Raw genomic sequence first — 22,029 nt, forward strand, 5'->3', positions numbered from 1 at the left:
CATCCTTGCCAACACTTGTTATTGTCTGTGAGTGTGTGTTTTACAAAACCTTGTGGGTTTGAAGTGGTATCTCATTGATTTCCATTTTCCTAATGATTAGAGATATTGAACATCTTTTCATGTGCTTATTGGCCATTCAAATATCTTCTTTGGAGAAATATCCTTTGCTCGCTTATTTATTTGTCATCATAAAGTTGTAGGAGTCCTTTATATATTTTGGGTATTAATCTCTTATTAGATGTCTAATTTGCAAATATTTTCTCCAATAGGTTGTCTTTTCGCTGTGTTGATAGTATCCTTTTACACACAAGAGTTTTTGGTTTTTATGTAGACCAGTTATTATTTTTTCTTACTTGTGCTTTTGGTGTCACATCCAAGAAATTATTGCCAAATCCAATGTCATGAAACTTTCTCCCTGTGTTTTCTCCCAAAACTTTTGTAGTTTTGGCTTTCACATTTAGGTCTTTATCCATTTTGATTTAATTTTTATTTATCATACAAGGTGAAGATTCAACTTTATTCTTTTATATGTGGTTATTTTTGGATATTTTATAGTGAATTTTTGTTAATTTATATAGGTTTATAATGGTATTGTGATTATCTTAAGGAATTTTTATCTAGAGTTATAGGGATTTGCTCAGAATGACACGGTGGAGGGGGATAAGTGAGTATAATCCAGGTGAAACAGGATTTTGTAATATGTTTGAAAATTCCCAAAATAAAAAGTTAAAAGAAGAGTTGGTATACCAGGAGAATGGTGTTTTAGAAACCCAGACACAGAGTTTCTATAAGTAGTCAGTAGATAACTTTGTTTGATGGTATAGTGAGGTCAACTAGAGTAAAGACAAAACATACCGTTGATTTCAGCAGCTGCTTCCATGACCTTAGATGCAGCAGTTTTAGTTGTATTTGGACTATAACCTGATAGCAAAATTTTGAGAAATGCTTGGAAGATAGGAACATGGAGAAAGCAAGGTGGGTTCATTCTTGACAGGAAGAAAAGTTATTGCTAATAAATCTAAAAGATTATAAACCATGATTAAAAAAAATACAAAAGAGAAGTATGAAGTCAAAATTCAAAGGCCCTGTTCCCTTTTCTTCCACTTCTTCTCATCCACTCCCTCCAGTTTCAGTCTGCAGTTTACGCTTGAGATGTGTGGCTACAGAATGAATGGCACCCTGGGCAGGAGAGAGGTTTTTGCATGAGAAGAGCTAGTGGAAGGAAAGAAAAAATGAAGATGGAACTGGGGAGGACTAGTGGAATAACGCCCAGAGAAGATAAAGGGAAGGAGAGATTCAGTGGCCAAGTTCAAGAAAAGAACAGAGGCACTCATTTCTTTGAGTCAGCAGGAAAGGAAATGACTTCACTTTTCTCTCTCAAGTAGTAGACCGAGTTCCTGGCTGAGAGTGATTGAGGTTTGGACAGGGTTGATGGCATCTCTTGGTGTAACCACAGGAATGAGTAAAAGAATGGCAGCGGGGAGGACCCAGCTCAGGCCCCACCTGTGTTCAAAATGACTTTTTCATTGAGGAATGCCACCATACAGGGGGATGTGCCATCTCATTGATTTCCAGGGTTAACTCAGTTCACTGGCTGGTTGACTAAGGGAGATCTTTTCCTTCCCCTCTCTCTGTGTAAGTTTACCAAACTAGGCATTTACATTTAAAAGCAATCAAGTTGGACTGCTCTTTAGTCCACAGTACTTTAGTAGCTATGCTTCTTTTCTGTGAGCCTCTTGAGCAGGCTCTCAGGTGGAGGAAAAATTTGACAAAATGATTAAATAGAGACCACCTCTGATCGTATTGTGGCAATGAAACCACTTCCACTTCCTCTTTTGAAGAAACAGGTAACAGAAAACTTATCCCTGGCCATTAATTATATTGCAGTAACAATTTAAAAAAAAAAAAAGAAAGAAATCTAGACCCAGAGTTTCCATAAATAGTCAGTGGATAACTTTGTGTTTGTTTTATTTCTTTATTTCTTTAGGCTGTATTGGATCTTCGTTGCTGCGTGCGGGGTTTCTCTAGTTGTAGCAAGCAGGGGCTACTTTTCGTTGTGGTGGGCAGGCTTCTCAGTGCAGTGGCTTCTCTTGTTGCGGAGCATGGTCTGTAGGTGTGCGGGCTTCAGTAGTTGCAGCATGCAGGCTCAATAGCTGTGGCACAGGAGCTCTAGGGCGCACAGGCTTCAGTAGTTGTGGCACTTGGGCTTTAGAGCACAGGCTCAGTAGCTGTGGTGCACAGGCTTAGCTGCTCTGCGGTATGTGGTATCTTCCTGGACCAGGAATTGAACCCGTGTCCCCTGCTTTGGCAGGATGATTTTTTTTTTTTTAATAAATTTAATTATTTATTTTATTGGCTGTGTTGGGTCTTTTTTGCTGTGTGCAGGCGTTCTTTAGTTGCAGTGAGTGGGGGCTACTCTTTGTTGCGGTGCGCAGGCTCATTGCCGTGGCTTCTCTTGTTACGGAGCATGGGCCCCAGGCGCGTGGGCTTCAGTAGTTGCAGCACATGGGCTCAGTAGTTGTGGCTCACAGGCTCTAAAGCACAGGCTCAACAGCCATGGTGCACAGGCTTAGTTGCTCTGCAGCATGTGGGATCTCCCTGGAGCAGGGATGGAACCCGTGTCCCCTGCATTGGCAGGCGGATTCTCAACCACTGTGCCACCTAGGAAGCCTGGCAGGATGATTCTTAACACTGCGCCACCAGGGAAGTCCCAGTGGATAACTTTGTTGCATCTTTTTTTGCACTGACAGTCTAAAATGTGGTCGGGATAGATTCTGTTTGCTATATTTTTAATGTAAACATCATCAAGAATTAAGTGGTTTTATACATTTAAAGTTTGGTATCTATGAACCTCATGTAATATTTTGTAGAAATAGGAATGGAAGTTATATTACTTACTTCAGAGAATAGAATTGTCTAAATAAATATCTAAAGATTTGTCTTTGTCAGATATTTCTCTGTGTGTATGTAATTGTTTTTCCTCAAGATTTTATGTAGTAGAAATTGTTTACTAATCACATTTAGAGGATTTAAAAAATGAGTTTACTTTTCCTTTTTATTTTTTTTAGGAGACCCATGTACAGTGTCATCTCAGTTGGAGTTAGAAGAAGCCTTTAGGCTTTATGAGCTAAACAAGGATTCTGAACTCTTGATTCATGGTAAAGGAGTAGTCATTTCTTTCTCTTCTAGGGCTATACTTTAAAAAAAAAAAAAAGAACCCTGTATTCTTGACCATTTAAAAACATGATCCTGATGTCATTTTCTTAATCTGTATCCCTCATTGCTATGTAATTGTCCTTATTCAGTACTATCTCAAATGGTAGAGAAGACAAAATCCATCAGCTTCTTATAATCTTGGGGAATCTCTTATTTGTGTGAGCCTTCTTGGATATTAAACTGTGGTCATCTCAGTGTTTCACAGCAAAGTTCTAGCATAGAGTTTAAGAATTGAGAGCCCAGTAGACCCTAAGTCATCCCCTTGCAGTTTTGTAATGTATGCAAATAATGATTTCCAAAGGTAAGATATCTTACATGTTCTTTCTTTTCTTTAAGTATTAACTGTGAAACTCTTTACGTAGTTATCATAGACATTAGTGAGTTAAAGATCAGCAGGCCTGAGAGGTGAGTAGTGGTATAGAAGGAAAGACCTAAACTCAGCCATCATGTAACTGGTACATTGTAGACCTGGGTTGTAAATCTAGGTATTCTCCTTCTAAATCTGTGTTCTTTTTATTCTGCCATGCTACCCTGCAAATTTTTTATGTCATGTAGAACCCACTTTGTATGATTAATATATATAATTGCATTACATTGACAATATTTCATGTAACATTTTTGGGAGCCTTAGGAGACCAGACCTAGGGAACTCTTTAAAACTTGAAACAAATATAAACCTACCCTCAGTATAATGACTCATTTCAATACCTTGTTATTATTCCTTTGTCCTTTCCTTTACAGTGTGTTTTTTAAAAAACAGTAGTTTGATTTTTGTCTCCCTTCAGAATTTGACGTAGTGATTTCCAAGGGATTCATACTCTAATTTGTTGAGATCCTGGAAGAACTTTTGAAGTCATCCTTTGGTCGTCTTTTTCTAAAATAAAACTACAATGAACGTTTAAAGAAATGATCAGTAGTACTGAACAGTCAGTTTGTTTTAAGTTTTATTGCTTTTTATACTATATCACAGATATGTTTTCAGAAGTTAGCTTACATTTCAACTTTTAAAAATATTTCAGGAACTATGCTTCCCGTACTGTATGCTCTAAACCATGTCCTTTTTGTTCGTCACAGACTACAAAGAATTGACTAGATGTTCCTAAGTGTATGATTTCGTTATATTCTACCTCTTTATAAAAGTGTTTTGAATTAGCATGTTTATAAATGTATAGTTCCTAAGACAAACCTTACATTTTTGAATTTGGGTACTGTTTTTTTATGTTACTTTATTCCTAGGTTTAGTACACATCTTATAAAAACCGTAGTGGCTTACGTTCATATTTGTATACACTGTGTAATTTTAATTCTTCATCATAGCAAATTTGTCACTAACAAGGATTTAAGGAAATAGTTAATGATTTCTCTAATGCCAAAATATCAATTAGTGATGTAACAGGGACTGAAATGAGAACTTCTTTCATTATAGCCTTGGTAAAATGGATCTCTTCCAAAAATAGTACTGACCATATGTTAAGTATCTTGTGTCAAGAGAGGATCAGATTTAAATTTAGATCAGTTTATGTGATATTTGAATTTTAAATTCTGTGTAAGTTTGATGTTTTAAATATGCTGTATTAATTTTTGTTTGTCGTCTTTCAGTATTCCCTTGTGTACCAGAACGTCCTGGAATGCCCTGTCCAGGAGAAGATAGTGAGTGTTTATATACTTCATACCTTTGAATAGAGTTATTTATGATACAAGAGCACAAAAAAGAAATCAGAAATAGAACTTTTAATTCATTTGATTTCTTTTCTAGTCTTCAGTCTAATTTAGAGTATATTAGCAAACTGCCTAAAGTCTCTATTTTTGCCAGATCAAAATCAGGCAGTTTTTCTTGAGAACTTACTGAGATAATTGTCTGTTGTGCATTTGAAAGGAAAATTAAGTTAATTTTATATCATTTCCTTTTTTTTAATTTTGGGAATTTTCAAACCTATAGAGAAGTTGAAAAAAACATTGAAACATTGAAAACAAAGATATCCATATCTTTTACTTAGATTCACCAATTATAAACATTTTCTGTGTTTGCTTTGTCTCTGTATCTGTGCACGCACATGCATACATGTGTATGCATAACAAACACTTGTATTTTTATTTTTTTGCTGTACCTTATGAGAGTGAGTAGCTGACATGACACTTCACCTCTACTTTAGCATGCGTCCTTAGGAATTGTTATGGGATTTTCTTTTGAATGTCTAAGCTAGTGGTTAACATTAATGAGAGGAATTGAAAGAGTCATACAACCATTTGGTGTGATGGAATTTAAATATGCAAACTTGTGTATGATCGTAAGTTATTGCTTTTGATATATGGTATAAATTTATAGGTTGTGGGAATTAGGCAACTCATTTTCATTTGTGGTTTCTGCACATATCCATGGCTTTACAAGGGATAGTGGTAAATGTTTTGGTTTGTGTTAAGTGAAATAGTTCTAAACTTTTAATTCTATAACTTCATGCAACTGGGTGAAAAGGAAAAATTAAAGAACTATGGGTGTTTGCATTTAGAGTGGTGTGGGTGCTATGTACTTTATAGGAAGGTGGGGAAATATAAGGAGTAGGTAGACCTCTGAAGCTATAGTGAAAAATTTAGGTTTGGATTCAGTTAGGACTGTCTTGCTGGATTTCCTGTGGCAGTTGGATTACAGCCAGCGTGGGCTGCTTTCACAGAGGTGTTGGAGGAGCAGCTCTCCTCTCTTTGGCCAGTTTTGAAGGACTTGGCATTGTAGCAGATCTTGCTTGCAGAGTCCCATCTCCACATCTGTTACGGGTCTGTAGCACACATCCCAGGTCAAGCTGTTTCCTGACTCTTCACTGTATTTCATGCTCACTTCCCCACACTGAAATTTGCTGGTGGAGATCTTGACACACTCCTTCCCAGTGTAGTTAACATTGCTAAGCTAGAGCATGGAGGAGGATTGATGACTGCTAGGGATCTCTTGGCTCTCTTAATTCCTGGGCAACATGAACATATTTAAATGTAAGATATATCAAACTGTAGTTTGTGAATGTTTCTGAAATAAAATGTTCTTTTAGGTTGAGCTAGTAACAAACTTTCTGCTTTGGTTAGTCCTAACAGAGTAAATAGTTAAAAATAAAAGCACGTATATTTCAGGTTCTGTATTATGCTATCTCAGGATTTCTAATTTAGAGCATTTCACCCATTTTTTTCTATCTTAAATAGTAGACCCAGTGCTACATATACTTTAAAATGAGTTTAGACACCTAATGGAATCTCCACAGTATTACTATTACTGTGGAATGACTAATAGACAATATATATAATGGTGACTGACTTAACCAAAATTACACTGGTGGACTTGATTTCATCTCATGGAACATCTTAGTTTGTTTAGGGAAAATATTTAGAATGTTTTAAAATACGTATATTAAAAAAAACATTGGATGAAAGGTTGTTGCAGAAGACGATATTCTTGTGGTTACAAAATGTACCTTATACAATACTTACAAAAATGTGCCTTTACAATGAAGAAAACTAGCCATCACTGCCCTTTAACAGAATGATTGAACTCCTAGTGGGAGTCAACAATCTCACATTTGTATATTTCTTGATGTGATGCAATAAGAAATACACATCACCATGTATTATTTTTGCCAAAAGTATTTAATACCTTTTAATCTGGAAAGTGTCCGTAATAGATTTGAGTCTAATGAGGAAAGAAACAAATCCAGAATGTAGGACATAATATAAGACATCTGCCTAGACTCTTGAAACAGCATGAAAAACAAACAACAACCAATGAGACAGAGTGAATGTTTTAGCATACGTTAAAGAGACAGAAAAGGTATAGTAATGAAATGCAGTGCCTGAACTTGATTGGATCCTGGAGAGAAAAAGAAAGCTATGAACGACACTTTTAAGGCAAATAGGAAAATTTGCATGTGAACTGTATATTAGGTGATATTAAATTAATGTAAATTTTCTACGCAGTAATGGTATTGTGGTTAAATAGAATTGGGGGGGGGGGTGTCCTTAATATCAGGCAATGGATACTTACATATTTAAGGCTGAAGTGTTATGATGTCCGAAATTCGTTTTTAAATGATTCAGAAAAAAAGTGTATGTAAATAGAGAAAAAAGCAAGTGTGGCAAATGGTAGTAATTGATAAATGTAGGTGAAGGATAGAGGTGTTTATTGTTATATTCTTTCAGCCCTTCTGTGGGCTTAAAATTTTTTCAAAATTAAAAGTTAGGGGAAAATTAAAAAACAGAAAAGCAGTAATAGTTATTCAAGTATTTATACTCCACGGGCTTTATTTTCATCTAGTCTCTTGATGAATCTATTTTATTTTTCACATTCAGATTTTTATCAATATATGTATATTTTTTCTTGCAATGGAATATCGTGAAAAAAATCACAGACTTAATTATAAAATGACTTATATTCACACTTGCTCTTCTTCTTCTTCTTTTTTTAATTTTTAATCTCTCTTCAGAATCCATCTACCGCCGAGGTGCACGCCGCTGGAGAAAGCTTTATTGTGCAAATGGCCACACTTTTCAAGCGAAGCGTTTCAACAGGGTAAACCTTAATTTGCTGAATGTTGATAATCTGAGAAATCTGTTTTTTCCCTCTCTACTGTTATTCTCTTCTAAAGGAGTAAGTAGAGTGACCTAAAATTCCCAGTTTGCTGGGGTAGTATGTCTGTTACCTTGAGGTGATTTTTAATGGCATCTCCTTTGACTCTTAAAAATGTTCCAGAGTGGATGATTAGTTATATGGTAATCCTAGCTGTAAGAAAGTTGGATTTTTTAATATAATTTAAGACAGCCAGAAATGGTTTATTTTGCAAACAATTTACTGTTGTAATTTTTTTTAGTTTTCCTTATTTTAGAAAATAGTAATTGCAGACATTTAGCTACTTTTTACTATGTACCAGGCACTTTTCTGAATGCTTGACTCATTTAATCCCTGTAACAACCTTGTGGGAGAGGTACTATGTATTTCCATTTTATAGATGAAGAAATTGAGGTACAGGATAGTTAGATGACTTGCCCAAGGTGACACGGCTAGTAAGTAGCAGAGCCAAGGTTTGAAAGCAGTCTGTCTCCAGAAGTCCATGTTTTTAACTACTCTTGATAACTACAAATGTATGGACTCCATTTTCATTCTAAAACTTGTGCTGCGTTCTCAATTCATTAATGTAATAGAAGCTACCACCAGAGGTTCCCAAATTCCTGTTCCTAGTAGTGCTGATATTTAAATAGCTTTGAAGTGAGAACTCACTTTAGGTGTCACTCTTTAGGAGAGAGGGCTTCAGTTTGACCTCTGAACAGCCTGGAAGGTTTATGTTTGTTAGGGAGTCCTTGCACAGCTTTTCTGCCATGTTTTTCAAGTTTAATTCACTTTTCCTATTGTCATTGTGTTTTTTTGTTTTTTGTTTTTAATAAATTTATTTATTTTGTTGGCTGTGTTGGGTCTTTTTTGCTGTGCGCCGGCTCTCTTTTTTAGTTGCAGTAAGTGGGGGCTACTCTTTGTTGTGGTGTGCGGGCTCCTCATTGCTGTGGCTTCTCTTGTTGTGGAGCACAGGCTCTAGGCGCGTGGGCTTCAGTAGTTGCGGCACATGGGCTCAATAGTTGTGGCTCACGGGCTCTAAAGCGCAGGCTCAATAGTTGTGGCACATGGGCTTAGTTGCTCCACGGCATGTGGGATCCTCCTGGAGCAGGGATCGAACCCATGTCCCCTACAATGGCAGGCAGATTCTTAACCACTGCGCCACCTAGGAAGCCCTATTGTCATTGTCTTGAACTTAATTATGTGAAGACTGAAAATCCGTGGACTTAGGAAACATCATGTTTGCAAATTTTGCTGTCTCTTTAAAACAATCTCTCTTTTCTATTTATTCTCCCATGACCATTATAGCTTTGAAAAAGTTATGTATGATGAAGGGAATTGAATTAGAGAAGAAAACCACTTGTTTTCACTATTTTATGAGCAAACTTTTGGGAAATGATTATGTTTTTGTTGCTAATAAAATGCTGTTGAATTACTCTCTCCAGCGAGCTCACTGTGCCATCTGCACTGATCGAATATGGGGGCTTGGACGTCAGGGATATAAGTGCATCAACTGCAAACTCCTGGTTCATAAGAAGTGCCACAAACTTGTCACAATTGAATGTGGACGGCATTCTTTGCCACCGGTAAGACACTGTTGTCTAATTTTTTTTAATAGAGGCTTTTTGATAACACTGCTAGAACAGAAGGCTAAAATAGGGGGGTGTTAAGGAATCACAGCCCAACAGTGTTGTTACAGAATGTGGGTAGGAATACTTTACAAGAGTCCAGTTAAGTGTTGTGAATTTTGGAATTGTTACAAATTCACTTGCAGGATATGGTTAACTTCTTTGTTTGACCTGCTACAAAATCCTTTGGTCTAAATGAGGAAAATGTAAGGAGAACCATTTAAAAGATATTTTTCTCTTCTTTATGCTAAACTCTTTAGTTTATAGCTCTCATTATTCTAGCATCTATACTAAGCATAGATCAGGGGAGAAGAGTCAGAGGCTGCATGTTTGCTGTGTGAAGTGTGAGATTACTGGGAAGTTTTTGCATTAAAAATTTTTATTTTTCAATTTCTACTTTAAATATGAAATTAAAACATGTTCATTACAGAAAAAATAGAAAATAAAAATGAATAAAGAAAAAATTAAATAAAAATCCCCCATGAAATCTATCATCTAAAGGTAATTGTCATTTGGTGTGTATTCTTCTAGAACTATGCAAATTTATATGCATAAACATTTAGACTTTTTCTTTATTGAAAAATTTTAAATATGTATAAGATCAGATGGAACAGTGTAATGAACTTCCATATACCGGTCATCCAGCTCCAGCAGTTATCACATCATGACCAATCTCGTTTCATCTATACCCCACCCATTTAACCTGCCTTCATCCTATAGTGTTTTGAAACAAATTCCAGATGTATTTCAGTACATACCTGTAAAAGATAAGGACTCTTTTTTAAAACTAGCTAAAAAACAATTCCTTATGTCAAATATCCAGGCAATGTTCCAAATTTCAGTTGTCACGTAAGTGTTATAATTTTGTTTTCATAATTTTTATTATGAATTAGGATCTAAATGAAGTTCATGTTTCCAATTGATTGATAATATTTGTAATTGATTGATGCACCTTAGATATTTTTTAATTAAGTTTATTTATTAGCTGTGTTGGGTCTTCATTGCTGCATGCGAGCTTTCTGTAGTTGTGTAGAGCGGAGGCTACTCTTCATTGCAGTGCGCAGGCTTCTTATTGTGGTGGCTTCTCTTGTTGCAGAGCATGGACTCTAGGCATGTGGGCTCAATAGTTGTGGCTCACGGGCTTAGTTGCTGTGCTGCATGTGGGAACTTCCTGGACCAGGGCTCAAACCCATGACCCCTGCATTGGCAGGCGGATTCTTAACCACGGTGCCACCAGGGAAGCCCCCTAGATATTTTTTAATTTACTGATTTTTCTGTCTCTCTCTCCCTTTTTCCCTTATAGTTTATTTGTAGAAGAAACTGTGTTGTCATTTCAAGTGTTTCAGAATTTTTCTCTTTGCTTCTGCATGGTTATGTTTAAACTGTTCCTCTGTCCTCTTTATTTTCTGTATATTATAGTTGAATGTAGAGGTTTGATTAGATTCTGGTTTTTGTTTTTTGTGGATTGTTTTGAGACTACTTCATAGAAGGTGGTATGTTTATCCATCAGAAGGCATGCAATGTTTGGTTATGTCACGTTCATTTACACAGTTTTAACAAAAGTGAGATTATACATTTACTATTTTCTAACCCATTTTTCTCGCTGAACAGTATATTTTGGTCATCTTTCTATATCTATATCGTCATCATTTTTAGCATATTTTATGTGTCTTTACCTTAATTTATTTAAGCTGTTCCCCATGATTGAACATTTGAGTTGTTTTCTAAATTTTCCTATAAGGAAAATCATAAGGAACTTTCTGGTTAATAAATCTTATTTCCTTAAGGATACAGAAGTAGAAATACTGGGTTAAAGGATACATGGGTTTTTGTTTGTTTTTAAATATTTATTTATTTGGTTGCGCTGGGTCTTAGTTGCATCAGGTGGGCTCCTTAGTTGTGGCTTGCTGGCTTCTTAGTTGTGGCATGGGAACTCTTAGTTGTGGCATGCATGTGGGATCCAGTTCCCTGACCAGGGATCGAACCTGGGCCCCCTGCATTGGGAGTGCAGAGTCTTAACCACTGCGCCACCAGGGAAGTCCCAGGATACGTGTTTTTAACAAGATCTGGATTCGTCTAAGTTATCTTTTAGAATGATTATACCATGTTTATTCTTAGTACCTTCTTGGAACATTGTGAAAGTAGGTTATTACTGATGGCTCACTGGTAGTAGAATTATTTAGCCAGTTCATATAAGTTCACAAATGGGTTTATAGTTAGGAAGGTTAAGAAGCCACTCTTGAGGAACAGCAGAAGACCAAAAATTGTGAACATAATTTATCCAGGTTACTGTTGATATTCTTGAGTATTCTTAGGCAATGGAATGACTTGTGTGAGTTCATGAATGTAGAAGGAAAAAGGCACGGGGTTAGTGATTATACTGATATTTTAGGATGGGTGCTAAACACAGTGAAAAACCCATGAGCTTATTTTTAAGGCAGCCTTAAAATTATAACTCTATAACTAATGCTGCTTCTCAAGTTTACCCTTTCTTGCTGGTATTCATCAAACTTGGGTCCACAGTTATTGAGTAAGTAACATTTTAGTTTGAATTAGCATTGTTCCTGAGGTTATTGGCAGTTAGTAAGTTTCTTGGAGGTATTTTGTTTCCTTTTTTGGGTCACTGACCCCTTTGAGAATCTTCAGAAAAAATGGGAAACCCATGAAATTTTACATATAATTTCAAGAGGTTTATAGACATCTTGAAGTCCATTTCTGGAAATCAGCTAAATAACTCTATACTAAGACTCCTCAAGTCTGTACTAAGACTCCTTAGCCAAAGACTTAAAGTGAGTATGTGGAGCCCAAAGGATGAGTAGGTGGTGTAGAGGAGAAATAAATCAGAGTATATAGGAGTTTAATTGGACTTCTAATTGATGGTCTGAAATTAGTTTTGTGTTTCTTCTGTGATGTGTAAAATGTGACTAACATTACATCATTCATAGGAATGTTATATGGTTTCATATAATAAAATTAGAAATAAATTATGTATAGTAATATAATTCTCACTTATTAAGTTATATCTTTTCAAATTTGATTTTAATATGTTGTGTCTTATTGAAATGATGTTGTTTCTGGATTCACAGAGATATTGACATTTAAAAAGTTACTAAGTTACTGTATCTTTGGAAATGATTGTAGGAACCAATGATGCCCATGGACCAGTCATCTATGCATTCAGACCATGCACAGACAGGTAAGAATGACACTGGCATGAACCATTATTAACAGAGTGTCATTTAAAACTTCTTTATGTGACTCTTTCACCAAAATTTAGACATTTATATTCTTCCCAAATTAAAGCTAGGTAACCATATTTTGTGGTGTTAACATCAGTCACAGTATTTAACATGTGTTTGGCATTTTAAAAAGACAAGTGTGTAAACTACAATAAAATGGCTATTTTCTTTAATTCAGGTAAATTTCTTTTGAGACCCCTTTATATTTAGCAAACCTAGTTTTTTTGATAATGAAAACATTTACTTATTTTGTGAACTGTGTTGACTATATTCAAGTGACCTGTTTTTATTAAAATCTCTGTTATGAGATGAAGAAATGATGTAAAAGATACAGAGATGCTGTATAGAAAATTCAAAAAAGATCATGTGAGTTCAAATTTTTAGTAGATATAAAACCTTAAATATGTCTCTGGGAAATGTGGAGATCAATTAAATGCTACAGAGCAGCCTGATCTGGGATGAATCAAGAAAAAAAAACAAGGGTGTTTTTCTGGAGGGACAGAATGTAGTATCTTGTTCATGGAAGAAGCTGGTTATATCAAATACGGGCTTTTTTTTTTTTGGCCCGAAGTGGCTTTAAGGAATAGAAGCCTAGAGTCCAATCTAGTCCAGACTAGAGACTCTCCATCTCTACGCCTCAGTCATACTAATGGAATTAAATAGGGTTTATAGAGTCACCCTTTTAGAAGGAATTGATTAATTTGTAAAGAAGAGAAATATTTTTCTAAAAAGTGCAAGTATTTATTACAATTAGTATTTGATTATTGATTGGTTCCTCCTCATTACCCTCATTAAAGATTAGAATTTAATTGATATTTATGTATAACTTGTTATTAGTATGACAGATATTCAGTTTTATATGCTGAACACTTATTCAGAAATAAAAACTAAGAAAAATCAAATGAGAAAATTCTAAATGTAATTCAGTTAATGTGTACTGTTTTTCTCCTTTTTTTTTTTTAATACTTGGGATTGGGTTTTTAGTAATTCCATATAATCCTTCAAGTCATGAGAGTTTGGACCAAGTTGGTGAAGAAAAGGAGGTAAGGAAATTAATTAGTCTTATGGTACATTATGTCATCAGCCTTTTTTTTTTCTTTTTTCTTTCTTTCTTTCTTTCTTTATTTAATTGGCTGTGTTGGGTCTTTGTTGCTGCACACAGGCTTTCTCTAATTGTGGTGAGTGGGGGCTATTCTTCATTGTGGTGCACGGGCTCCTCATTGTGGTGGCCTCTCTTGTTGCAGAGCATGGGCTCTAGGTGCATGGGCTTCAGTAGTTGTGGCACATGGGCTCAGTAGTTGTGGCTCATGGGCTTAGTTGCTCCGTGGCATGTGGTATCTTCCTGGGGCAGGGATCAAACCTGTGTCCCTTGCATTGTCAGGCAGATTCTTTTTTTTTTTTTAATTTATTTATTTATTTATTGGCTGTGTTGGGTCTTCGTTGCTGCACATGGGCTTTCTCTAGTTGCTGAGAACGGGGGCTACTCTTCATTGTAGTGCACAAGCTCCTCATTGTGGTGGCTTCTCTTGTTGTGGAGCACGGAGCTCTGGGCACGTGGGCTTTAATAGTTGTGACACACAGGCTCAATAGTTGTGGCTCATGGGCTTAGTTGCTCCGTGGCATGTGGAATCTTCCCAGAGCAGGGCTTGAACCCGTGTCCCCTGCATTGGCAGGCAGATTCTTTACCACTACGCCACCTAGGAAGTCCCATGCTGTCATTATTATTATAGCTTTATAGTAAGTTTTTTATATCTAGTAAGTTCTTCTGCTTTGTTCCAGGAATTATCTTGGCTACTCTTACTGCCTTTTTGAATTTCCACGTAAATTTTAGAGTCAGCTTACTAGGTCCATAGAATCAAGGAAATGAACCAAACCTGTTGATCAGTTGCAGAAGTGATATCTACAGTATTAAGTCCTCAATCCATGAATATGGCACGTTTCTCCATTTACTTAGCTCTTCTTTCATTTCTGTCAGTGTTTTGTAGTTTTCAAAGTTCTTGCACTTGAGGTATTGGATGCAAATAGTATTCTTTTAAAATTTAATTGTCTATTTAATATTGTTATATGGAAATAAGGTTTTTTCCTCAGTTGCCTTGTATTCTGAGACCTTGCTAAATTCACTTATTAATTCTAATAGCTTATCTAAAGATACTCTTAGATTTTCTACATATATAATCATCTTATGAATAACAGTTTCATTTCTTCCTTTTCCAATCTTATAGATTTTGTTCAGTTTTCTTACCTTACTGATTTAGCAAGGACCTCTATAGATGGCCAAAATGATGTTGAAAAGAAGTGGCAATCAGATATCATTGTCTTGTTCCACATCTCAGAGAGAAATCTTCCAATATCTTATCATTATGTTTGGTGTTTGCTATAGGTTTTTATTTTGTAGATAACCTTATCAGAATGAGGAAGTTTGTCACTATTACCTAGTTTGCTAAGATTTTTGTCTTCATCATTTTGAATTTTATCAAAAACATTTTATGGCATTTGTGGAGTTGATCATGTGTAAGTTTCACTAAATTTCAAATGTTAAGCCTATTTTTCATTTCCAGAATAAACCCCCTGTGTCAAGATGTATTATTTTCTTTGTATATTGGTAGATCTGATTTGCCCATATTTATTCTAGGTTTTTAAAAAAATTATTACTGAGAGTCATTGACCTGTAATTTTCCCTTTTTTGTATTGGATTGTCAAGTTTTGGTATCAAAATAATACTAGGCTTATAAAATGATTTTGGAATTTTTCCTATTCCCAAGGGGAATTCTTATAAGATTGACATTATTTCTTTCGCCAGAAAAGCACTCTGGGCCTGGGGTTTTTTTGGTTTTGTTTTGTTTTGGTTTGTGGGAAGGATTTAATTCTAGATTCTGTGTCTGAATAGATCTAGGGCAATTTAGCTTCTCTGTTTCATTTTGTGTTATTCTCTTGAATTTGTCTAACCTAAAATTTCAAAATTATTGACACAAAGCTGTTAACTGCTGAGAATATAAAATGATATTCTTTTTTTACTCCTGATAAAAAATTTATTGTGCGTTCCCTTTTTCTTCATCAGTTTTGCCGAGGGGATGTCAATTATTAGTCCTTTCAAAGAACTAACTTTTGGCTCTTTGTTGAACGCTTCTATTCTATTCTGTCCACTGATTTCTCTCTCATTATTTCCTTATACTTTTTTGTCATTCACTTTTAAATATATCTTAATCTCTATAATGATTTCTTCTTTGATCCATGTGTTATTTACAAGTATACTGATTCATTTTCAAATACATGAGAATTTTTTTTTTTATTAACTTGGAGCTTAATTCTGCTGCAGGTCAGAGAAAGTGTTCTGTTTTGTGTGATTTTGGTCTTTTGAACTCTGTTGAAACTTGCTTGAAGACCAAGTACATAGGCATTGGTGAATGTTCCATATGTATTTTTTAATACAATATATTCCATAGTTGTTTGGTGCAGTATTCTATACAGATTAATTGAGTCAAGAGTATTAACAGTGTTATTTAGTCTTCTGTTGCCTCACTGACTGCTTGTTCTTTCCCTACCAACAGGTTTCATTTTTAATTTACCTGTCCCTTTTAGTTTTGTTAGTTTTTGCTTTCTATATTTTGAGCCTATGTTATTGAGTACATATAAATTTAGAATCATAATATCTTACATTGGATTAACCCTTTTTCATAAAGAAATACCCCTCTGTATTTGTAGTAATACTTCTTGCCTAAAGTCATTATGTAAGGTAATTGCTACATAACAAATTACCTTAAAATTTAGTGGCTTAAAACAACAAAATTTATTATATCATAATTTCTGTGGGTCAGGAATCCAAGTGTGATTTATCTAGATCCTTGCCTCAGAGTCTCTTAGAGTCTGCAATCAGTGTGCTTGTAAAGACTGTTGTCATCTCAAGGCTTGACTGGGGAAGGAGCAGCTTCTACGCTTACCTCATTGTTGGCAGGATTTGTTCCTTGTCATGTGGCCTCTCTATAGGGCACCTCACAACAGGGTAGCTTGCTTCATCAGAGCAAGCAAGCAGTAAGATCCAGAGAGTAAATGGTGGCAAAACAGAACTCACAATCTTTTGTAACCTAGTCTCCGAAATGCCATCCCTTCATTTTTGCCATATTTTTTTCATCAGAAGCAAATCACTAGGTCCAGCTTATACTCAAGGGGAGGGGATTACACAAGTGCATGAATACTAGGAGGTGGGGATCACTGGGGTCCCCTTAAAAGTCAGCCTACAGTAGGCCACAGCTACTTTCTCTCATGTTAGATTAGCAATAACTCTCTTTTGGTTAGTGATTACATGGTATATCTTGCCATACACATATATATCTTGTTAATATCATAGAGTTGGACATGCCCCTCTGGGTTGATAGTCCTTGGCTATAATATTTAGTATGTTTTAATATTTATGTATTTTTACATTTAATGTAAGTATATTTAAACTAACAGCTTATTTGTATTTAAATCTACCAGTTTACTATGTTTTCTATTGATGTATCTCATCTATTTGTTACTTTTCATGCCTTCTTTTGGGTTTTTTTTTCCCCCTTTAGCTTTTGTAATATTTTTTTTGCTGTTTTATTACTGGTTGTTCTAGAGATTTCATCTTACACCCTTAACATATTTAAATTCAATGCAAATTATTAATAATACTTTTTACCATTTTCCAGGATATGCAAGGACCTTAGAACACTTTAAATTCACTCATGCTCCCTTCCTGCCTTTGGTGCTATTTTTGTCATATTTTAAAATTCTCTTTGTGTGTGTTAGTATTTTTAAAGTCAGTCCTTATTTAGGTTTATGCACATTTTTGTTCTGTTTTCATGCCTATGTGTCTGCCTTCCATTTGAGATCATTTTTCTTCTTCTTGAAGAACTCAGTATTTCCTTTAGTGAGAACCAGCTAGTGATGAATTACCTTAGTTTTTGTTTGTCTGAAAATATATTTATTTCATTTTCCTTTTGAAGGCTTTTTTTACAGGCTGTAGGATTATACATCAGCAGGGTGGGGGGGAGCGGTGTTAGGCCCTTTAAAAGGGGACGTTCCACTGTTTTCTGGCTTCTGTCATTTCATTGCCTTATTATTGTTTATGTGAAAGAACTGTGCTTTCATTGCATTTGATTCTCTTTTATAGTTTCCAGTTAATCATATTTAAAGTCTATACATTGCTTTATCTTTTTAACATTTTCTGCTTTCTTAGTCTGCCCTAATCTGTTTTTTTTCACTCTTTTTTTCTTTATTCTTGTTACCTGGTGAGATTATTATTTCTAAATTTTCTTTTGAATCATCACTCTTTCAGTTTTCATACTTTTTTTTTTTTCTGTTTTGTGCTTACTAGTTTATCTTTCTGAAAAATTTCTCCTTGCTTTTGTTGATAATCTTCACTTCAGAAAATTCATATTTAATTCTCATGGGTACATCTGTTGGTTGTATGCTGAGGATTTTGCAGGCATCTAATAAAAGATTATCTTTAGACTTTTCTATATATTACCAGAAGCCTAATTTTCTAGTTGTGAATGAATTACAGGGCTGAGTTTGTCATTCCAAAGGAGCCTTAGTATTGTATAAAAAAGAATGTTTTACTTAGCTGAACTGCCTCATGCTTGTTTTCTACATGTAGCTTAACTCAGATTTCATACATTAAGCTTCTGGTAGACTCTTTCATTTTATGTCCCGTTGTCACTTCTAATTTCAGTATGAAAAACTGAGTTCATTATGTCATCAACTCTGTCAATCTTGTCCTGTGATCACACTTTATTTTTCTATCATTGGTACCTCCAACCTCTCAGTCACCAAAGTTAGTATCTTTTTTTTTTTGGCCACGCCACACAGCATGTGGGATCTTCTCCTACCAGGGATTGAACCCGTGCCCCCTGCTTTGGAAGCATGGAGTCTTAACCACTGGACTGCCAGGGAAGTCCAGTGTCATTATTTTATTTTTATGGAGGCATCTGCATTGCCTGCATACCCAAAAGTTATCAAATTCTTTTTAAGACATCCTTTAATGTTTCATAGGTTTCAACTCCTCCATTCCTAACACCACCCCTCGGACCTCAGCTCATGAATTCATCCTACCTCTTGAGTAGTTAGATTGTATCATTTGGAATGATGTAAGAAAATAATTAAGAACTTAAATCAGAAAATACTTTAAAGTCTTATAGGTATAACTAGGTGTTAGAAGCATACTGTGTTATACAAAATACTTCAGATATAACTCTGATATAAATGTTCTCAACAGGCAATGAACACCAGGGAAAGTGGCAAAGCTTCATCCAGTTTAGGCCTTCAGGATTTTGATTTGCTCCGGGTAATAGGAAGAGGAAGTTATGCCAAAGTACTATTGGTGCGGTTAAAAAAAACAGATCGTATTTATGCAATGAAAGTTGTGAAAAAAGAGCTTGTCAATGATGACGAGGTAAAGCACAATGTTTTATTACTTCTAAACTGTTAAGTTGGCTTAAGTGTACTATTTCAGAAAAAAACACCTCAGTGTTTATTATGCCTTATTATTTCAGTTCTACTTTTCTAAATACATGCTTCAAACAAATTATATAAGGTATATTTAAAGTTATCTGATGATTATTAGATTTTTTTAAATAAAAATCAAACCATATTATTATCAAGGGAACGTACTTGAGCTTTGTTAAGTTTTCTAGACTGTTGCATAATATTGAAAGATTTACTGGTAGTATTTTTCTCTTTGTACATAAGTTATTATTTAATGATTATCAGTGCTTTTGATATTTAGCCTAGTTAATAATTGCATTTATGGTAATGGAATTACTAAGAACAAATTTATCATACTTTTGATGATATCACTTCAGTTTCACATAGATTTCTTTTGTATTTTAAAATAGGATATCGACTGGGTACAGACAGAGAAACATGTTTTTGAGCAGGCATCTAATCATCCTTTTCTTGTTGGGCTGCATTCTTGTTTCCAGACGGAAAGCAGGTAAGATTGAAAGATAATGGAATGATTCCTGGGTTCTACACATTTTGGTATATTACACAATAAAAACCCTTTCTACAGTAATTCCTGAAGTGAAAGTCACATGGAGACAGACACAACAGGACTATGCTTATAATTTCCTGCTACTCATACTCCAATTAGTGATATCAACTTGACATTGAATCAGCATTAGAAAAGTACCTGCTTTAGGCAAAAAAAAAAAAAAAAAATTAGCCAGGTCATAATTAGGGCAATAGAAATCCAACCTTTTAAATAGCACCAGGATTCTAGTTTTAGGACTTAAAGTTTCCTAGAGTTTAATTAGGGGGATAGATTCTAACTTCTCTTGCCTTAAGTGATAGTTGAAAATGACTTACACATTGCACATTCTAAAATTGGAGTGGGAGTGAGAGCTCTGGATTGCAAGTGGTACCATTGCATTGGCCAAAAAGTTCGTTTGGGTTTTTGGTTACATCTTAGGGTAAAATCCAAACGAACTTTTTGACCGACCCAATACTTTAGAATAGAAGTAGCAGGTTACAGAATTATCTTTCTGGTTTGCTTTCTTATATCTTCTGTGATTAAACAGCTTTCTACTCCAATCACCCTTTGTTTCCACCAAATTCCTAGAATTTTTGTTAAGGGTGAATCACGTAGAATGCTCTCTATGCTGTGACTGGTCTCTATAGTTTTATTTATTTATTTTTATTTATTTTTTATTATTTTTGGGGGGGGTACACCAAGTTCAATCATCTGTTTTTATACACATATCCCCATATTCCCTCCCTCCCTCAACTCCCCCCCCCCCACCCTCCCTGTCCCAGTCCTCTAAGGCATCTTCCATCCTCGAGTTGGACTCCCTTTGTTATACAACAACTTCCCACTGGCTATCTAGCTATAGTTTTAAAATACAAACTTATACCCCCTTATTTTGGCTCTTGGTTTCATGTGTTCTCTCCTGTGTTTTAGATTGTTCTTTGTCATAGAGTATGTTAATGGAGGAGACCTAATGTTTCATATGCAGCGACAAAGAAAACTTCCTGAAGAACATGCCAGGCAAGTTTTTGTTTATTGTTTGCTTGTGTTGGATTTTGGTGGGAGGAGCTGTGGGACTTTTCATATGCCAGTGGTTGGAAAGAGTAGATAAATCATTTATTTTGATACAAGCTAATTCTTTATAGGTCATGTAGAGGCTAAGCTAAAAGTTAATTTGTATTATAATATGATAAATATATCATTATGTATTACATATGTAATATAAGCAATTGAAAAGTATAAACAGTATTAAAGGGGAAAGCTTTAGTCTACTAAACTCAATTATTTTCAAATACTTTGTCTATTCAGTATCAGCCACTGAAATAATTAATGAATTTATATACACTTATTAATCTTATCAAGTTTGCAGTGATCTCTGACAGTTTTTCATTGGAAGATTATTGTTCATATATACTTGAGAGTAATAAAAGAATTCCTTTTAACCTATTATGTAATTGACTGTTCTTCCATAATTGCAATTTCTGAATTGTTTTGCCTTTGGCTTTTCCCCCTCTGATCCCATACGTGTTGATTAATGAGAGAAAAGAGTATTAAATATCATTTATTTGTTTAGTGCCCTTAATTTGATATTATTATTCAAGATTGTAAATTGTTTGTATGTTGGAGGACTTAAGTGGGGAAGGATCATGGCGTTGGATAAGAAGTTTAATCCATCAGTGCAATGTTTGTTTTGTTTTTTTACTCATAATTATCAGTAGTAATTACCCTTTTACACTTCACAAGAGTAATGCCAAAATGAAGCATGTGAGTTTGTATATGTATGTAACAAAGGTTAGACATTCATTTTAAAACATAACTTGTTTAGTGGAAATCTTGCTATTCATTGATATCTCTTGTCAAAAAGAAATAGCCTTCAATTTTCTAAAAAGGTATAAAGTATATTAATCTGTCTTGGGGCCAGACTGTTGTTAGTGTTGTTGTTGTTTAATTTACTGTATGTTCATTATTTATTTAGGCTTTAGCAAATGGTCACCCTTCATAGCAAAGCCACAGATGGTATTTTGAATTGTGAATATAGCCAGTGTTTGTTCCTTGTTTGTTCAGTTAGACTTGGGGAAAGTAGTCTAGTTTTCATTGTATTGAAGTGCCTATTCTGGTTTTATATCATCTTTGCTTTTCTAGCAACTGGAGTACAGGATTAGAGCTCAAGTTTCCTATTCTTAGAATTAAGTAGCTGGAAGGTGTGTATTATGTACCTCCAAACATGATCGTGATAACATTCATGAAACCATCCAAAAACCAGCGAGGGTGTTTCATTTTCATTATTCAGGTCGAAAGTTCTGCTTCTCACCAGGGAGTCGGTGGCAGTTTTGAAAAGCTCTTTCTGTTGTTGAATAATTTCTTTTAATTCCTTTTGTAGAA

The 22,029-nt window shown here is 35.0% G+C and overlaps 1 protein-coding gene across 2 annotated transcripts in view; it reads left to right on the forward strand.

The window, feature by feature from the left end:
• Positions 1-22,029, forward strand: part of PRKCI (protein kinase C iota) — a 67,105-nt gene that overhangs the window by 29,714 nt on the left and 15,362 nt on the right. For both annotated transcript variants that reach the window (XM_057738651.1, XM_057738652.1), the window contains 9 exons: positions 3,069-3,158; positions 4,816-4,866; positions 7,674-7,759; positions 9,238-9,378; positions 12,562-12,616; positions 13,644-13,702; positions 18,898-19,074; positions 19,517-19,614; positions 20,581-20,667. In XM_057738651.1, coding sequence (XP_057594634.1) covers positions 3,069-3,158; positions 4,816-4,866; positions 7,674-7,759; positions 9,238-9,378; positions 12,562-12,616; positions 13,644-13,702; positions 18,898-19,074; positions 19,517-19,614; positions 20,581-20,667 — 844 coding nt within the window. The remainder of the gene's footprint in view (positions 1-3,068; positions 3,159-4,815; positions 4,867-7,673; positions 7,760-9,237; positions 9,379-12,561; positions 12,617-13,643; positions 13,703-18,897; positions 19,075-19,516; positions 19,615-20,580; positions 20,668-22,029) is intronic.

The sequence above is a fragment of the Hippopotamus amphibius genome, chromosome 6 (genome assembly GCF_030028045.1).
Source record: "Hippopotamus amphibius kiboko isolate mHipAmp2 chromosome 6, mHipAmp2.hap2, whole genome shotgun sequence".
NCBI classification, from domain to species: domain Eukaryota; kingdom Metazoa; phylum Chordata; class Mammalia; order Artiodactyla; family Hippopotamidae; genus Hippopotamus; species Hippopotamus amphibius.